The sequence below is a fragment of the Zootoca vivipara genome, chromosome 9 (genome assembly GCF_963506605.1).
Source record: "Zootoca vivipara chromosome 9, rZooViv1.1, whole genome shotgun sequence".
In the NCBI taxonomy this organism is placed as follows: Eukaryota; Metazoa; Chordata; class Lepidosauria; order Squamata; family Lacertidae; genus Zootoca; species Zootoca vivipara.
The window spans coordinates 62,833,952-62,852,969 of record NC_083284.1 but is presented as its reverse complement, the minus strand read 5'-3'; the positions used below and the strand labels follow the sequence as shown (position 1 = coordinate 62,852,969).

The window sequence follows — 19,018 nt, the reverse complement described above, 5'->3', positions numbered from 1 at the left end:
AACTGGCATTGAAATTAAGAGAAAAATAAAATATTTAGGAATCCACATGACAGCAAATAATATAAATCTAATTCAAGACAATTACGAAAGAACTTGGAAAGAGATCAAAAGGAAAATGGAAATCTGGACTAAGTTAAAAATTTCGCTGTTAGGTAGGATCTCCATCATTAAAATGAGTGTGTTACCGATGATGATGTTTTTATTTCAAAACCTACCAATTTTGGCATTGTCTAAATGCTTCGAGATTTGGAAAAAAGATATCAGTAAATTTATTTGGGATGGAAAGAAGCCGAGGATCAGATATAAAGTATTAATTGACAAAAAGGAAAGAGGTGGACTAAATTTACCGGATCTTAAATTATACCATGATGCGGCCGCCCTGCTCTGGCTAAAAGAATGGATTGAGCTAAAAGACAGTGAAATTTTGGACCTGGAGGGTGCCGGACTGGGGTTCGGCTGGCATTGGCACCTATTAAGAGAAAAACTGAATGCACATAATGCCTTATGGAATAATATCATCAGGAAGTCAATTTATAAAACATGGGTAAAATACAGGGGGATATTGGAACCAAGGACACCACGGTGGATATCACCTAAAGAAATAATTTCAGTTAAAAGAGTAAATATGGAAAGTAATTGGCCGATATATAATGAATTAATAGAGGAGCGGGATGGACATTTAAAATTAAAGGATTATAATGAAATTAGAAGACATTGTAATGTGTGGCTACAATATTTTGAAATTAACGAAAGATTTAAAAAAGATAAGACAATTGGTTTCGAAAAGGAAATGTCTAAATTTGGGAAAATAATATTGGAAGGGGGAAATAAATTTATAAAAAAATTGTATGAATTGATTCTGGAGTGGGAGACTAAAGATGAATTAACAAAAGACGTAATGGTTAAATGGGCGCAGGATGTGGGCAAACCAATAATGTATGAAAGTTGGGAAAAATTGTGGTTAAGGGATATTAAAATGGTTATTAGTTATGATTTGAAGGAAAATATTTATAAAATGCAATTTAGGTGGTATCTAACCCCGGTGCGCCTGGCAAAGATATACAAGGGAAACAACAATACCTGTTGGAGGTGTGGGGAGGAGATCGGAACATTTATACATGTCTGGTGGTGGTGTAAGAAAATAAGAAATTTTTGGGATGAGGTATATAAGGAGTTAAAAAAGATAATTAAGACATCATTTAAGAAAGAACCGGAGATATTTCTTTTGAGCATGGTAGGCGAAGAAATTAAGGCCAAAGATAGATGTTTGGTAATGTACAGCACTATAGCCGCCAGAATTCTAATTGCACAAAATTGGAAAAGTGACAAAATCCCAAATATTAAAGATTGGCTGATGAAATTAGTGGGATATAAGAATTTGGCTATTCGAAATGGGATATCAAAAGGATTGGGTAGGGAAAAAGCGGGTAAAAATTGGGAATCTTTTGAATCATATATGAAAAATAAGGTAAAATGAGCGAATCTTGAGGCAGAGATATGAAGGGCAAGGAAATTAAGGGGCAGGAGGAAATTGTATTAAGCATGCATCAGAACAAAGAAAGAAAATCAACATACAGGAATGACTGGAAGTCATCAGGGTGGAGGGTATGGGGAGGGTATTTAAGTTTCTCTTAACAGATTTAATGGTTAAGATGAATTGGACCAGAGTCCATAAATTAGGGGGTTGAGTATGAATGACTGTATGAAGAGATATTTGATTTGTTTATTCATTATTTGTTTATTCATTATTTGCTTCTATTTTAAATCTTCTGTTTGATGATTAAGACTCTCACGTTAAAATTTTTGTTATAATTATGATTTGGATACTTTACAAATATTATTTGGATTCTGTTATGTCTTATTCTTACTTTGTGTAAGTGATTGTTTTCAAATATAAGGTTTTTCTTTATTTTCTTTTTTTGTATTATATTAGTTTTGTTTTTCTTTATTTTGACGTTATACGTGTATGTGTATGTTTGTGAGTGTGTGTATTTTAAATAATTCCAAATAAAGTTTATTTAAAAAAAAAAGGCTTGCATAAAGCATGGCTTTCCCAATGTCCAAATCGTTTATGTAAACCATGCAAAGGATGGTATGCCTGAATTAGGAAGGAGTCAACAGCATGTGCATGGAGGAGAGAAAGTATACAGGTCTATACAAGCTTTAGAGTTAAATTATCAGATGAAAGTATAACTATACAATACAAAAGGCAATGGTTGGTTGAAATGAAAAAATCCAATGTCCATATTAGGACAGTATCTTTATTAGGCCAACCAACAAAGCAATGCACAATCTTTTGGGTTCTCCTGAACTCTTAATAAGGCTAGGTAGTATACAAAGCAATAAAATAAAAGGAGGGAGGAGAAAGAGAGAGAGAGATAGAGAAACCAATTGCTGGTGATTAACCCATCATTTCCTGCATGTTGAAAGAGTTTTACGACAGACTGATAGGGGAAATAGTAGACATTCATATGAGGTCCCTTAGGTTCTATGCAGGTATAGATTCTCTATCTCGGGAAATACAAAAATACAAGTTAGTTTTATATCGCCAAATCTTATTCATTAGTCTTTGATCTCCTCTACAGAGGCCAGTCAAACAATTTCAGCATCAGGTGATTTTGCTTCAATGAGAAAACAAGCCTTCTTAAAACCTTTGATCTCAGAATGCTATTGAAGTGTTTGCCTTTGATATTTAATTCCACAAACATTCATAGGAAGTATCTTGAGAAACTTATTCTTGCCTGGCCAAACAATAAACACATCCTGGCCTATTAATTGCTGGTCAACAGGCCCTTCTGCAAGGTGGGCTTATACCGTATTTATATTGGGCTGGGAAACCTCAAGCCCAGAGGCAGAATACTCTCCTGTGGCTATCCCTCCCCTCACTATATGTTTCCTTAGTGCTTTTGCTTGACTGGAATGTATCATTGACCTCTAATAATGCTTCTTGCATTCTAGATGGCATATGAAGGGGTGTATATAGAAACACCTGCATTTGCATGGCTGGAATGTATAAAGGAAGCAGTCATAACCAATGTTATGCCCACTTTTGCCTCTGGTGCCACCTACCATGGGCACATGGCCCCCACAAGCTTCTCTCTGAGGTAATGTGGCCCTCAGGTTGAAAAAGCTGCCCTATCTTGATTTTTATGAAACATTTCTGGATTTCAATGGGTTTTACAATCTAACAGGTATTCATATAATGTTCCAGCTATTAGAAGCCCCTTTTCCCATGCAAGCTAACAAAATGTCTACGACTGAAAAATCCCACAAAGTCTTTTATTTCTTGAAATTGAGAAATCGTGAATTGTCAAAAAGCTGTTAAAAATTATCCACCAATATTTTCAAATGGCTCTGCCCTGTTAACACAATTTTGAGCTGTTGCTTCACTCAGTATCTAAAGTTCAGAGTTTGGGGAAATATTTGGTTTTCCAATTTTTTACACCAAGTCAATTTAGAAGCCCAAGTAAAAGAATGCAACTTTGTAGCGGGAGTTGGAATAGCGGAAAAGAGGGCCACCACACAGGTGCATTTTATTATTCTTTATCTTAACCAAAAGACTGAAAAACAATAAGATACAGCAGTGGTTCCCAACTGGTGGTCCGTGGACTGCATGGGGTCCGTGTAGACCACCCAGGGTTTTTTTTTCTGAACAGCCAAATATATTTGTTGCTTAGGATGCAAAAACGGAATTATAATAGCACCCAATTTGTATTTCACCTTTGTCAACCTGATTCCAATCTGCAATTTAGAATAATATTTTTTGGGAATGTGTTTTGAGAAAAATTCATAATTTTGAGGCTTGTATAGCTGGCTTATACTGTAACCAGCCTTTGTTTGATCCCAGTTCCTCAATAATGATTTGAAGTAACTATTAGGACCAAGAGTCCCCCCCCCCCCCCAAAAAAAAGTTGGCTTCCAGCATATCCTCCGAACTGTCTTAGGGACATGATAGGCAAGGAGGGATGAGATAGGGAAGAGTAAAAGTGCAGTTGCATAAACATAAGCTTTGTTTTGCCTAGAGGCGAAGAGTACAGTTAGTGTCGTATTACAATTGGGCAATTAAGTATAGCAGTACCCAGTTGCGATCACTTGCAGATCGGGATTTGTCCCATGTTTGCTGTAAATGTCCTTAGTACTGGCTAGAAATAGAAATGTTTTAGGTCAGAGAAAAATGTGAGTCCAGTTTGATGTTCTAAATCAGGGGTCGGCAAGGCTTACAAGGCATGGGCCGGATCACTCCTGTGGAGATCCTCCGTGTGCCAGACCAGTGCAGCGCGATGCCGGAAATCACACCTGCGCAGAAGTGATTTTCAGCGTCTGGGCATGTGCAGAAGTGATTTCCAGCACAGTGTGTGGGGACTCACCAAGTGGGTGGCTCGGTTCGGGGGCGGCTTGTGGGCCGGTTAAACGGCTTCTGTGTGCCACAGAAGTTATATTATGGGGAATGTGGGCCACAATCCCAATTTCCCACCACACATACAGTTAATTGGTGAGATTAAGCAACTCACCTTTCCACCCACTGGTTTTCCCCTGCCAGTATCCTGCCCTCTTTCATGTCTCCCTTTTCTCTGCATCCCTAAGATGCCTTGTTGTGCTGCAGTTCCCTAAAACAGCCACACTGTGGAGCTATGGCATTTGAAAATGTTCAACGTTCAGACACCGAATATGTAGGATGCAGATATTTAGCAATATTTTATCACATTACTTCCTTAGGAAAAGGCCATGGCAAAAATCAGAGTGGATTCTGGTGGTGGACACCACCGAGCTTTAAAACTCTTTAAAACTCAGCACTTATTGCTAAATAATAGATTTTACAGTCTTTTCTATAGGACGTGAAATGTCTTCTCTGCATGCATGCTGAGATTTAGAGGCATAAGGGTTTCCAGCTGCATCAAAAACTGTTAACTTTACCAGCTTCAAAACAAATAATTGCAATGTTAAGGAAATCTGACCTATCTCCATGCAACATAAGCATAGCTAATAAAGAGTTAGCATTTATTGATAATGGAAAAGCTGTCAACAGTTAGTCACAAGCGGACAAGGAAGTAAAATGATATTATCACAATCTGATTTTCAGTTATATTCTCTAATGTGGACGACAATCCTGTGAACAAAGCTAGAACAGTGCCAGCCTATCTGTGTATATTCATAAGGACTCAGCCAGGAGGCAAAAGTTTTAAGTTACTAGGATAACCATTGTTTTAATAAAATTTTCTTTTATTTTCATTTCTATTGAATACTTGTTAAATTATGTACACTATGCTACAAGGCAGACGAGTCTCACTCTTGTATTGGTCCCCATGTTGCAATGGTCTTCATTGTAAACAATAACATGAATAAAAATTAAGATTGATTAGAGCTACTGTATTAGGGCAGAGGCTGCTGATTTAAGGCATGGAGCAAATACCCTTAGACTCTGTTGTGTTCATTTCAAAGGACCCATGGGCATAGTAACCTATTTGATTGGAAAAGTAAGCAGTTACATCATTCCAGTTAAAATCAGAGGGACTGAGGTTACTTAATCAGCTGGTTACTTAATCAGCTGCATTATGTCTATTTTATGTAAATCCTATTTCAGTTTTGTAACATGCATTTATGTCAAAGTTCTGATCATGTTCTCAAAAGGCCAAAGATACTGGCTTTGAATACTTTAAAAGCAAAGGATAAGCATACTGTACTGATATCCTTGTCTTAAGCACATTTAATCGACTTTACTTAAATCTGTCTGATGCAGATATGAAATTTATGTTGACTGGAACATAGATTTGTAGTGCAATGCTGTACATCAACTCAGAAGTACCATTGAGTTCAATCATATTTATTCCCATATAAGTTTGTAAAGTGTTGCACCCCAAGTTTCTATTATGGATCAAACACAGAAACAAAGAGAGAAAAGCTTATATTACTTTCTAGTCTTTTTGTCACACATTGGTGGTGTTATTGAAAATTGTTTCTGAGTCATTTACTCATAACAATATTTACTTGGAAATAAGTCTCACTGAATTCAGTAAGGCTTAGTCCTAAGTAAGTGTACACAGGATTGTAGTCTCAGGGTTGTGCTTTAAAAGTACAGGTGTAACATGGTATTCCAGACTGTGCAACACAAGATATAAAGATCTCAGTTCCATTCATCATGTTTTATTTGCCTGTTGATTGCTAAGAACTGCTCTTGAATGCATCTGCCAGTACAAACAGTGTTGAGGTGTGTGCGGGTCTCCAATTGCAATCCAAGCCTGAGACATTTCTGAAAGTCGTGTCAGGAAATTGGAACCTCTTTAGTTTGCCTTCACAGAAATAGCTGCAAGTGTGGGGAGTACTTTATCTGCAGCTTATATTTCAAAATAGTTTATAACTCTGGAGATGCTCCCACTGCATTTTCTCACTTGAATTTTTAGCTGAGAGACTGGGATTGGGGACGAGAGTGAACTTTCTTCTAAATACCTTCTCTAAGTTTTATTTTTAACTGTTTCCACCAATAACATCTCTCATAGACACCAACGGTTAATTTCTACAGAAATTGCTTATTATGAAATAAGTTGTGCAAAACTGCATTTCCTAGTAGATATCATTTTTATAATTTTAATGATGCCCAAACCATATCTCATCTTGGAGGAAACACTAGGATATGATTTAGTGGTTACTGAGAACAAACACAAAATCCAAGAAGAAGAAGAAAAGAATAGGAAATCAAATGAAACTTCTTGATTAAAACCTGAACCATAGCTGTCAAGTTCTCCCTTTTTTAAAGGGAAATTCCCTTATGCTGAATAGGCTTCCTCGTGAGAAAAGGGAAAACTTGACAGCTATGACCTGAACATTCAATTTGATATCATATTGGCCAACATTTTTAAAAAATCTGTTTTCAGTGTGATGCAGACAGGATCATCAGTGGTGCTATTAATGTATTGTTATGTAGTCAATGGTGTATCTGTGGCAATTCCAAAAGTAATGAAAGCTACAAGTTTGATTATTTTGGAACTGGGTCAGATGAAGCATCAATCCAATCTGGAAAAAGCTTTTTTTCTGATGTTAATGTTATTCTGGTGTTTCATGTGGATGAGGAGATTTTTTTGATAGGATGGCTGCATTTTCTGCACATGAATTCAAAGAAAGGCCAACTATATGTGGCATTTCACACACACCCTTTAGGGTTTTGTTGTTGTTGCTTTTTTTTGCCTTAGGGTTGCTTTCCTGCTTCAAGCTCACAGCAGAGGCTGGGTGGAAGAGAGGTCACCCTTCCTCATTCTGCAAGCAAGTTCACACTAGCTGGTGGCTTCCATGCATTCATTTCAGGGGCTAACACTGAGGTCGTGGTTGGAGCAGTTCATGTTGTGACATCTTTGGTATGAATCTGTGCTTCCATGTATGGGCTATACACACAGCTGCTACAAATTGCATGATTGTTTGGCCTTTTGTTTTTGTATTTCTTTTTCCTATTTCTTACCAGGTTCTAAGTTTAGACACTTTGCTTCAAAATAAAACTAACAGACGTCTAACCATTCAGTGGTGACATTGGGATCTTCCCACAAAAAGTAACACCCAGAACACCTTAAAGCCCCTTAAGCAAACACACAATTCCAGCTTCAGTTCCTACCAGAGGCAGATGGTTTGCCACCTCCCTCCACAGACAGGCATCTTCCCTAACCTGACTTCTTAAAGTACAGCCAGGATGTAGTGGTAAAGACCTGCTGGTTCATGAGCTAAATCTGGCCCGTGGATAACCACCAAGTGGCCCACTGTTTACCCATCTCCTCCTTGGAGCTACAGCCTCGTGGCTAAAATAAACCTTTTAGTCCCAGACAATCTCCTTGGAGCTGACTCAGGAGGAAGAGGAACTGCCAAAATCACACAGGCTGTACACAACGTCCCAGATTGTGAAGGTACTGGAAGGTGTCGGGCGAAAACATATCTCTCCAACCATGCATTTGGCTGATTAGCACTCTGTGGCTTTTTAAATGTGTTTGTGGAAGGTGGGTGGTTAGTGGTTTGTTTGTTTTTTATTATGTATTTTGTATTCTCGTTTTGTATTTTTCTGTCGTGAACTGCCATAGGATCTTCGGATGAAGGGTGGCCTGCAAATTTAATAATAAGTGTGGCAAGTGAATAAAAGCGAGAAGTACTGTATATTCCGGCGTATAAGACGACTGGGTGTATAAGACAACCCCCAACTTTTCCACTTAAAATATAGAGTTTGGGATATACATGCCGTATAAGAAATATGACCCGGCGTATAAGACGACCCCCGACTTTTGAGAAGATTTTCCTGTGTTAAAAAGTAGTCTTATACGCAGGAATATACAGTAGCTTGATCCCCTTGGCTCTGTGCTTTCTTTGACCTACATTGCCCATTGGTGCCAAGCACTGAGTTGCCAATGCATGAGTGTAGTGTTTAGTGAAGAGGGTCAAGTAACCCCCCCCCCCTTCCTGATTCAAGAGGAAAATGAACCCTGACTTCTAGATATGAGGCAATGGCATGGCACCACTCATGTGTTCCCTGTGTTCCCTCTGAATGCTTGGAACTAAAGACTACCATTGTTTGTTCATTTCCACCAGGACCTTTAAGGTAGCAGAACAGTCCAAGCCATGGAAGCAGAGTGTTGTGGAGCCCTTGTCATGCTGCCATAAACTGAAGGAGTTGCACCAGTAACTACACACAGATCTGAGGAGATGTCAGATGGAAGGAAAGCAAAGAGTATGGCTGACCTGACCCATATGGTCAATGCACAATAGGTACCTGAGGAACGTTCACTCTAGCATGGTCAGCTGTGGTTTTTGTTGCCATTTTCTAATGCTGCATTCCTCAAGCCCAGCAGTTTTGCAGCTTCTGCAGTGTCATGAGACAGAACTTTTGGGGAGGTTCAATGGCTTTATTTTTCTTTGATTTTTTTTTTGAGGGGCTGTGTCACTGTTTCAATGTCAGTGAATCCAAGCCCCAAAAAATTCATAAAATACAAAAGTATCCTTCAGTTCTGTAACATTGGATGTATTATATAACTTTTCTGTGGTTTGGATAGGATTGCCAGTTAATATTATGCTATCTCAACATGGCCTGGGCAGAGCCCATGTTGGGTTTGATGTGAGGGTGTGGGGAAGAGCCCACAGTTTCTGATAGTCCTGGAGGAGTCCACATTTTCTGGTAGGTCCTCCAAGAGCAAGGCCCCACATAAAAGCCATGCATTCAGACGCAATATCTTACATTAAAGTTGTTGAGGTGTGACCTTGTCCTCTACTTTTTTGGCAACCAGCTCCAAAGTTGTTGTTGTTGTTGTTGTTGTGTGTGTTGTGTGTGTTTTTAATGCGACTTTTCCTGCTTGATTGGCTGCCTTCTTCTCAGAGAAATTAGCCCTCATAGGAACAGCAAGTCTACTAAAGCTCTGGGCCCCAAAGAGGCAATTTACAGTTTGGCCTCCCTCTGGAGCAACTCTGTTCAGGCCTGGAATGATCTGTCATGACTCATGAACAACGTTGTGGTGGTGGTTGTAGTGACTGACCACTGAGTTCCCATGCGAACTGTCTCAATGGCAGCTGCTTTAAAAGGAAGTTCTGGTAGAGACTTGGAAGGTGAGTGCGTACAAGGCAAAGTTTTCTACCCCAAGAATTCATCCAGCTACCCTTTTCAGTCTATCTCCATAACATATTATAAAATGCTGTTTTCAACAGCTTTAAAAAACATTATACAGTGCATATGACACAGTTTTGCTTTTTGCTTTTTTTTGGATAATATATTATTGAGTTTTCCATTCATTTAAAATGGCTATACAGTACCCTTGGAAATAGCATTGCTTAATCTATTCGCAAGCTGCAATAAACATTAAAACACAAGATTCAGTTTTAAGTACCAGTATGTCTGTACTGCTAAACTTTTTTTTGGAGGAGAGGAGGTGGAGCATTAAGGGGAGGTAAATAAAAATAACTTATTGAATACCTGAATACTTTCCAGCTAGCTCCACACAAATAAACCTTTTTGAATTTGCAGACTTAATTTTTACTATGCAACTGGGAGACAGAAATGTTATAACATGGTCAGGAGTCCCCAGTCTTATGGCCAGAAGCCAATCTTTGCTGCTAATTGTTCATTGTCCAGTTTACACTTACCATTTAAACAGATATAGTTGTTGGGGTGCCCCCCCATTATTCAGCTAGTATTCCAGAATAACGTGGGGTGTTTTTTTAAGCCTTTTCCTTTATTGCAAAACAACAACAACAACAACAGCAGCAGCAGCAACAGCAACAACAACAACTTTTATGAAGGATCCTGAATGGATCCTCAACATTTTCATCTGTCTGGAATATGTACAAGCAGGATTTTTTTCCAGCAGAGCTCACAGGAGCTCAGCTCCAGCACCTCTCAAGTGTGCCGTTCTAAGAGAACAAGGGAGAAGTTTGTGGTGAGCTTCAGTACCGCTTTTTCTAGAAAAATAGCACTGTGTACAAGCACAGTGTCCTGGTTTATTTGTGGTTTGGGGTTGGTGGGCATGGCTTTGGAGGCATCTGTTTTGTGCGACTTCTCTCTGACCTTTGCAAGCTGTCAGTTTGTGACATCGACAGATGGAGATGATGTTGAGTCAAAGCTCTGCCCATGACAACATTCATTAGCTGCAGACAAAATTTCATCACAACAACCAAGTTCACCATAGCTCAGGCTGACGCACCTTCGAATCTGCTATACTACCACAAGGTTAGAATTCCAAAATGCTAGGCATTTAAATAATAATAATTAAAATTCCATGAAGCAGTTGCAGCTTTATACATGCTCATAACGATGATGTTTACTGCTGGAGGATCATGAGGGTATGTAAGGAGTGTGACTAGAGCCACAGAACTTTTCTCAATTTGGACACAACCCACCATTAGTGCGGAAAGGAAAACCCTGCACTCACTCTCTAATAAGAGCAGCATGTGACCAATGGTGTAGACAATCATCTCCACTCTTTAAAACATTGGGTCAAACAGCACAATAAAAGGTAAGAGCAAAAAGACCTTGCCTTTCCAACACTGTGTAAATAACATCATTCATAAAGCACCTGAGATTTGCTAAGTGCTGTACACAGATTACCGTCACTGCCCATATGCTTCAATTTAAAAGACAGGAAACAGAATGGGGGGGGGGGGGGAGGAAAGGAAAGTTATATAGTTCTTATAAGGAACAGCTTGGGAGGAAGCAGCTGGTCTCTCCCCAAGCCTATGGAGTGGCCACTGCTGACCCATCTTTCCCTCTGATGTGAAGTGGCTGCTTTATTATTATTATTATTATTATTATTATTATTATTATTATTATTAAAACTATTAATTAAATCTGTTAGTTGCTTTATCTTACACAGGGCAATCCAAAGTGATTTGCAACCAAATAAACAGACAGATGATAAATCTCACATAAATACATTAAAACCAAGAAAGAAAGAGAAATACGTTAAAAACATCCCACCCAATTCTAAGAGGCCACAGATAGTTAAAGGCCAAAGGCCAGGTTATAGAGGAATTTTGCCTGGTGTCTAAAGATATATAATGATGGCACCAGGCAAGCCTTCCTGGACAGGGCATTCCACAAATGGGAAGCCACTACAGTCTGTTTTTGTGTTGCTACCCTATGGACCTTTCGTGGAAGAGGCACACAAAGAAGGGCCTTGGATCATGAGCACAGGATCAGGTTGATTTGTATGGGGAGACCTTTAGGACAGCTCATCTCTTGTCCAAGCCGATAGACTGGGCTTTGCTATGGTATTCCTCCTACAGTAGCCATGTGATAATACTGGTGTTACAGTGAATAATTTTGAAAGTAAACTAATCTGATGTATATCAGCATTTCTCACATTTCTTCTAGAACCAGAAGCCTACAACCAAGAAATGTATTTGTTTAAATCAGTGTGTGATGTAGACTCATCCCAACATTCAGTGGCAGCTGGTAACATTTTAAATTTATAGGACTTGCTGTTTTTCATCACAGCACTTATTTAGGAATGTGTGCAGAGTGCCATTGCACATGTGCAGAGTGCAAACCCAACACCATCAATTATTCTCTGCACAGGGTCCAAGTAGTATAATTTTCAGACAAGATTGACTCATGCCTCTTATTTAGAAATTAAGCCATACTGCATGAAAACTGTTCATCTACATGTCTGTTGCCAAAAAGCTAAACACACAAAACATTTTAAAATGTGAGGAAAGCTTGCTTCTAGTTGCACACAGTCCCTCCCACCCCAAAAAGCAATTCATCAACATTGCTTTTTCCAGAGAGGGAAGAAAGCAGCACTTACATTAGCCTACTTAACTTCACTATTACCAAAATTCATTATATTTTGCAAAATATGTTTGAAAATAAAGGACAGGACAAGCGCCCAATGTATATTTCATGTTAATATTGCAAAAATCACTATTCCACTGTTGCTCCAATATTGATGTATTAGTGGAGGCTGCAGTCCCTACCATGTCTACTCAGAAGTAAGTGGGGCTAGGAATGCTGCTGTTAGCAGAAAGACAAAAAACGATTTTACTGACTTTGGGGGTTTTGCGTTTATTTTCAATTAGCCAGTGACATTATTTATTTGTAAGTTGGGATGTTTCTAGAAAGTCCTATTAATGGCTGTGTTGTTGGGAGACTGTGCGTGTGCGTGTTGTTTTAAGTAAGTTCTATGAATACTCTCTTTTATTCAGAACTCCTTAAAAGTTGCCAGCATATGTTCATAACTCCCCTCCTTGGCATGTTATTGCAGTTCTCTTAAATAAAAAAACTGCCCCGTTTCACAACTTCCTGAGTGATCTACAGAGCAGGACTTTGTTGGTACTTTCTTTAACTGCCTCTCCCTGAGAGTAGGTGGAGTCGTCTTTTGAAAGCAGCCTATAGAAAATCTCATTTCTGCGCGTAACCCACCCAGCCTTTTCCTTCCTTGCAATGAATCTCTGCGATAGACTGTGGAATTGTGTGCGAGAGACCGGTGACCTCATAGTTGCTTGCGGAGCTTGGAAGGAGCGTGGTTTTTTGCAGCATGGAGCGAATAGTCTGAAAGAAGTGCTTTCTTGTTTCTCAGTAAATGAGCTTACTGCTCGAGGCAGATGTGGGAGAGGGCGGTTTTATGAGAGCGCAAACGCTGAAAGAGGAGAGGCGAAAGTGGCTGGAATTGCAACTTTCCACACACTGCTGCATCTGCCCTTGTTAGGATGTCACCATTGTTCAACTGGGTGGCGAAGGTAGGAGGAGTTTAAAACTTCATTAATCTCATTTCTCTATTTAGATATGCAGATCAATGGTTATGTTTTGATTGTGGGGTGCTGCAAGAGAAAAATGCAGCTGGAGAGCAAACGTTTAGTTAGAGGAAAGTAAGTGTATAAGTGACTTTTTTAAATGTGCGAAATCTGTGTGAAAACCCCTAACAGTACATCCATTATGTATGTTTACTTGGAAGAAAGTGCCACAGTGTTCAGTGTGAATTATTATCCAATATTTGTGCTTAGGATTGCAGAAGAAGCTAGAATTCTTGTGTTACAGCAAATTTGTAGGAGTTGGTGTATGAACATTTTAGTATTTATATGTAAAAGAAGACAATTTGCATCAGTTTAAATCTTGCCATTCTTGTTGTTCTGAATAAACATAGTTCACCTAGTCTGCTTTAGAAATTGAAAGAGTCCTTTGGGATAGCTTCAGACTATGCTTGGAGCAATAGTGGCAGAGGTTGTTTATGTTTCAATTATTTGTCCTGGAACTTCCACTGTAACTTAGCTTTCTTCCAAGTGTGGACACTGAGCAGCTCAAAGGGTTAAATGTGATAAGTGGGTTTTTGTGTGCCTCTGAGGAATTAATAAACTGATGGCCAGTTCTAGTTTGTGATTCAAAATGGGGATGTGCGACAACCCAAAGAACACATCCTAGAAGTGAATTGAAAAACGAGGACATAAATCCTGGACATAAGTTATTTGACATTTATATCATTTTTTTATGAGTACACATTTTACTGTGGAATATAATACCTTCAATTTCTTCCTCAAGAGTGTGTGTAGTAACTTATTTCATGTGTGCTAATATCTTTGAACACCTCAAGAAAATGAAGTTAGTGAAAAATCAATGCATTCCTCTTCTTTTATTGTTCAAAAGGGCATAATCCTCCCTATTAAATGACTAAAACAGCTGCTTATTTTTTATCACCTTTGTACCTCACTGCTGGGTCTTGTATAAAGGGTGTGTTCTGTATACTCACGTAAGCAGTAGCTTATTCTTCTTCCTGTTCTTTATTCTGTGTTCAAATTTCCTGTCCTGACCAGAATTGAAAATTCTGAGCCTTGCTAGTGTCCACAGGATTTTCTATGTTTCTAACTGGAGAGTGAAGTATCTAACCACTTGGATTCTTACTTTCTGTCACATGGATTTTGTGAATGAAATACCCACCCACTTACTGTTGTCTTGGATTCTTACTGTTGTCACTAGGCTACCTTCGGTTGTCCTGAAAGGACCTGGCAAGTTTCTAAACATAATCTCAGGATTTTTCCTCTTGCCATATATATACAGTACACTTAAGTGACATTTTGAAGTAACAAAGTATTTTTTATTGGACAAGTATTTTTTATTGATCTGTGCTTGGCATCCGTCTGTCTCTGGAGTCAGTGGAGGAGTGTGCCTTATCTTAGACGCATGAACAAATTAAGCATATTGGAGTTTAGGGTAGGAGTACAGTGGTACCTTGGTTTACAACCATAATCCATTCCGGAGGTCCGGTTGTAAACCAAAACGGGTTGTAACCTTTTGCCAATGGGGCCTCCCCCCCCCCCCAAATGGGTTGTAATAAAAAAAATGGGTTGTAAAAAAAAAAAGGGACACACACTTCTGGGTTTGACGTAGTTGTAATCCAAAATGATTGTAATCCAACATGGTTGCAAACCAAGGTACCACTGTATTGACAAAATGGGAGAAAGTAAAGATATACAATACTATGTTGGCCACAGTATGTTGTACAGTTAATTGATTGTTGTTGGACTACAAACCCCATCATCCCTCGTCATGCTGACTGTGGCTGATGGTATTTGGAGTCCAATAATGTCTAGAGGGCCACAGGTTAGGCACCCCTGCTTTACAGCTTTTGTTATATTCCCCTTCCTGCTGCCACCGCCCATGATTTCTGTATACCAGGTTTCCCCAACCTGATGCTCTTTGGATGTCTTGGATGACAACTCCCATCATCCCTGTCCATTTGCCATGCTGGCTGCAGCTGTTGGAGTCCACCAGCAGCTGCTGGGACCAAGACTACTCTACTCTAGGCTGTTGTTCTGTTTTACAGATGAGGAACAGAGAATTTGCTAATGCCATGAGTCATTACCTGATCAGAAGAGAGTCCTTTTACACCTAGGAGTGACCTAGTTCTAACCTTTTACAGCACAGTAGCCTTTACAGAAAATTTAAGTGTTCAAAAATACATGTCAAAGCCTTTCCCTTAATTCTGTTAATTCTGTTCTAAGTTGATAACTTTTAAGAGAATAAGCTGTGCTTTTCACTAACCTTTCCTGTCTCTTTTTTGACTATAGCATTAACCATTCTAAATATATTCATTAAAAAAATTCTTTGAACATTTGGAATTCATGGGTGAAAACATTAGCCCTTTCTACATCAGCTCTATTTTGGGTCATCCTTTTCCCTTTGTTGACAAATATTTCAGATTTAAAGAGAGGAAAGCATGTGGCTTTGTTGTTGTTTAATCATTTAGTCGTGTCCGACTCTTCGAGACCCCATGTACCAAAGCACGCCAGGCACTCCTGTCTTCCACTGCCTCCCGCAGTTTGGTCAAACTCATGTTTGTAGCTTCAAGAACACTGTCCAACCATCTCGTCCTCTGTCGTCCCCTTCTCCTAGTGCCCTCCATCTTTCCCAACATCAGGCTCTTTTCCAGGGAGTCTTCTCTTCTCATGAGGTGGCCAAAATATTGGAGCCTTAGCTTCAGGATCTGTCCTTCCAGTGTCCACTCGGGGCTGATTTCCTTCAGAATGGATAGGTTTGATCTTCTTGCAGGGACACAATCTGGCTTGTTGATGGTGGTAATGCCAAGACATGGCAAGGCACTGGAAGAGGATCTTTAGGACTGTATCAGACCTGGGCAAATAATAGATCACATTAGAATGCTTTTTGCTACAGCAAGGTTGGAGGTAGCCAAGGACGTTAAGGAGCTCACGGATAGAAAGGTTGTGGAACATTGTCAGTAGAAGAACTCATACATACGTAATAGCAGAGAAATAAAAATATGGTACCCATTTATAGTTTAATGACATTAAAGATTCATAATCTGGAACATTTTCACTAAAGTGTGCTGCTCTATATCCCATTTTTAGGACCAGACTACAAAAGTCTTCTAGGGAGTTTTTCTCTCCTAAATTATGTGCAACAAACATGTAGATTGTCATGCGTGGCAGCTGCATGTACAGGTGTTTCACTGCATGTATCCATAGTACGTAGCAGTTGACTTTCTGGAATGCATTAATCACATATATGCAGGGTTTGTTTTTCTTTTTTTGTTTTTTAAAAAAGCAGAGCCCATGAAAGGCTCTGCATGTGTGTGTAAGAGAAAGAGAGAGGAGAGAATGAATTTCAGTCCTCTCTATTGATGAGCCAGAGGGGCTGCACACTTTATGTAGCATTCACATTTGCCTTAAATGCAGTGTTGCCTGCAGCAAACATTAAGTGTGTGAAGGCAAATGCATACCTCTGCCTCCTCAAATCCCACATTATCTTTTATACCATACTCAGATTGTACTTTATCCCCTCTGTGACAGGGCTGTTCTGCTTTTGACAGTAAACGTGTTTGTCTCTGTTCATCTCCCAATCTATTATCAGCTACTGCAGCCTGTTTTTTTTACTAGTCAGCAACAGTGCTAAGCAGAGAGGTACAAGACTTCTTTCACACATGATTTAGCTAAAATTGAAAACAAACAGCTAGAGAAGTCATGCAATGGTTATGGCTGCAGCAGGTTATGCTTAGCTGTCCTACTTACCCTAAAAAAAAAAAGACCTACACATTTTTCATAAACTTGCTTTGCAAAATATGTATAAGTTGTGTTAGTACCAGTAGTTCAACCTAAGGGGGAAAAAACCCTGTAATTGGTCTGTATCTTTTCTGTGTGCAGCTGACCATCCTTATCCCCCCTTGAAATGCTTGTTTGGCAAACATGTTCTTTATCTTCCAAAGGAATTTGATGTTTGTTAAAGAGAGACTCCTCCACATTAATAAGTTGCATACAGGAGCCAAGAAAATGGCAAGATCTTGCCTCTGTATAGCAAAAGATCACTTTCATGTTTCCATTGCTCTGTAACACCATGCATACTGTTGGGACTGTTTTAATTCCCATAGTAACTGCTGAAGAGGCTAATTAACATGGAGAAAAGAAATGTATATCTCCATAGTATTTGCTGGATCTGAATATACTAAAGTATCACGGAAGAGCAAAAGATACCTATGCAGTTACTGTTTATGGAGCCAAACTGACCTTTGAGAGACACTGGATAAACAGTGCTTTAATTATCATTTTACAGCACCAATGTGAGAGTTACTGAGCCATTTCCTGTTTAACCTGCACCATGAAAGCTCAGAGACTATGACCTCAGTCATAGGGAACAGAGAATAGATCTTGCTCCTCTTCACTCCTAGCAGCCACAGCCTGCAGGGATCCTTCTCTTTTCCTTAGCTAGCTTTTCATACTGTCATTGGTATAGTGGCTGCCCTATATTGAACCTTTGTCAATGTAGTACAGTAGTACAGTCATACCTCAGGTTGCGTCCGCTGCGGGTTGCGTTCTTTCAGGATACAAACACGGCGGACCCAGAAGTGTTTACTTCTGGGTTCCGCCGCACGCACAGCACAGAAGCATTCTGTGTGCTTCGCGCATGCGTGAAAGCGCTGCTTGGGTTGCAGACTTTTTGGAGTGCGAACGGCACCCAGAATAGATCGGGTCCGCAACCCGAGGTACCACTGTGGTGGACCAGGGGCCCTGCTCTGTCCTGGATTTTAGGCAAGTCAATTGAAAAGTTGCTTTGGGGTTTTCAAAAACAACACCACCACTCAACTACTTTTGGGGTGTCATTGTCTTTACTTTTTGAAATATGGCAACCCTATCTAAACAGATTTTGACTGTTTTACATATAAATAAATCTACAGGGAAAACCTGCCTTTAAGGCACTGTTAAGACTACAACTTCCATTATCTCTGACCATTGCTGTCTGGGATTGATGGGATATGTATGTTTCCAAAACTTGACTGTAGCCTATGTAAAACATAGTCCAACACCATCTGAATGGCAAAAGGTTCCTCATCCTTGGTTTATCCTTTTTATATGAACACTGGGTTTTGAATTTGTAAAGACTTGCTAGTGCTTGACCAGTTATAGAAGCACAATTGTCTGTGCAGTTGATTCTGGCTCGAGATCAGCTTGCTCATTTGGGAATCAATATTGATGCAACAGTAGCTCCTTTGAGGAATTCACTCTTACTTCATTTAAATTATTTAAATGAGACATTGAAAATAGGAACATGAATTATTGGAATGGTCACTTGTAAAAGCTCCCGAATTAGAATTTTAAAGGAAAGGAGCGATCAGGATGATAAAAGAGGGGTTGTAGGAAAGAGCCATAGCTTCAGGTCACCCTCAAATAAAATAATTTAAAATTTAACAAATGACTACTCAGGCTCAATCCTATGCATGTTTTGGATTGAATAAGTCTCAGTGAATTCAGTGGTGTTTGCCTCTTAATCGTCATGTATAGGACTGCTGCCAGAAGGCTTTTAGTATTTGTTTTGCTCAAATTAGTCCATTTCCATTTTAATGTAACCTGAGCTAGGCCTAGCTATTGTGGACTCTAAACCCTCTGCAGACCAAGGGGATTGTTTGGGTAGGAAGAAGAAGATATCAAAATCTGTGTTGGATGTCAAAATCAGAATCCTGTACACATCAACTGCCAGAGGCTGATATCGATGGAGTTAAAATAGGAGGCTATATATTTTGGCTGCCCCAGGTTAAAATGGGCACTCAGAGACTCTTATTTTCAAATG

At 39.4% G+C, this 19,018-nt stretch overlaps 1 protein-coding gene across 8 annotated transcripts in view; it reads left to right on the top strand.

Annotated features, from left to right (window-relative positions):
- TBC1D1 (TBC1 domain family member 1) overlaps positions 1-19,018 on the top strand; it is a 116,424-nt gene that overhangs the window by 16,663 nt on the left and 80,743 nt on the right. Inside the window, exon 1 of one of the 8 annotated variants that reach the window (XM_060278924.1) lies at positions 1,917-13,188. The exons of the other annotated variants lie outside the window; for them this stretch is intronic. Within the exon in view, the coding sequence (XP_060134907.1) occupies positions 13,159-13,188 (30 nt within the window). The 5' untranslated portion in view covers positions 1,917-13,158. Of the gene's footprint in view, positions 1-1,916; positions 13,189-19,018 lie in introns of those variants that run through there. 8 annotated transcript variants of the gene reach the window in all.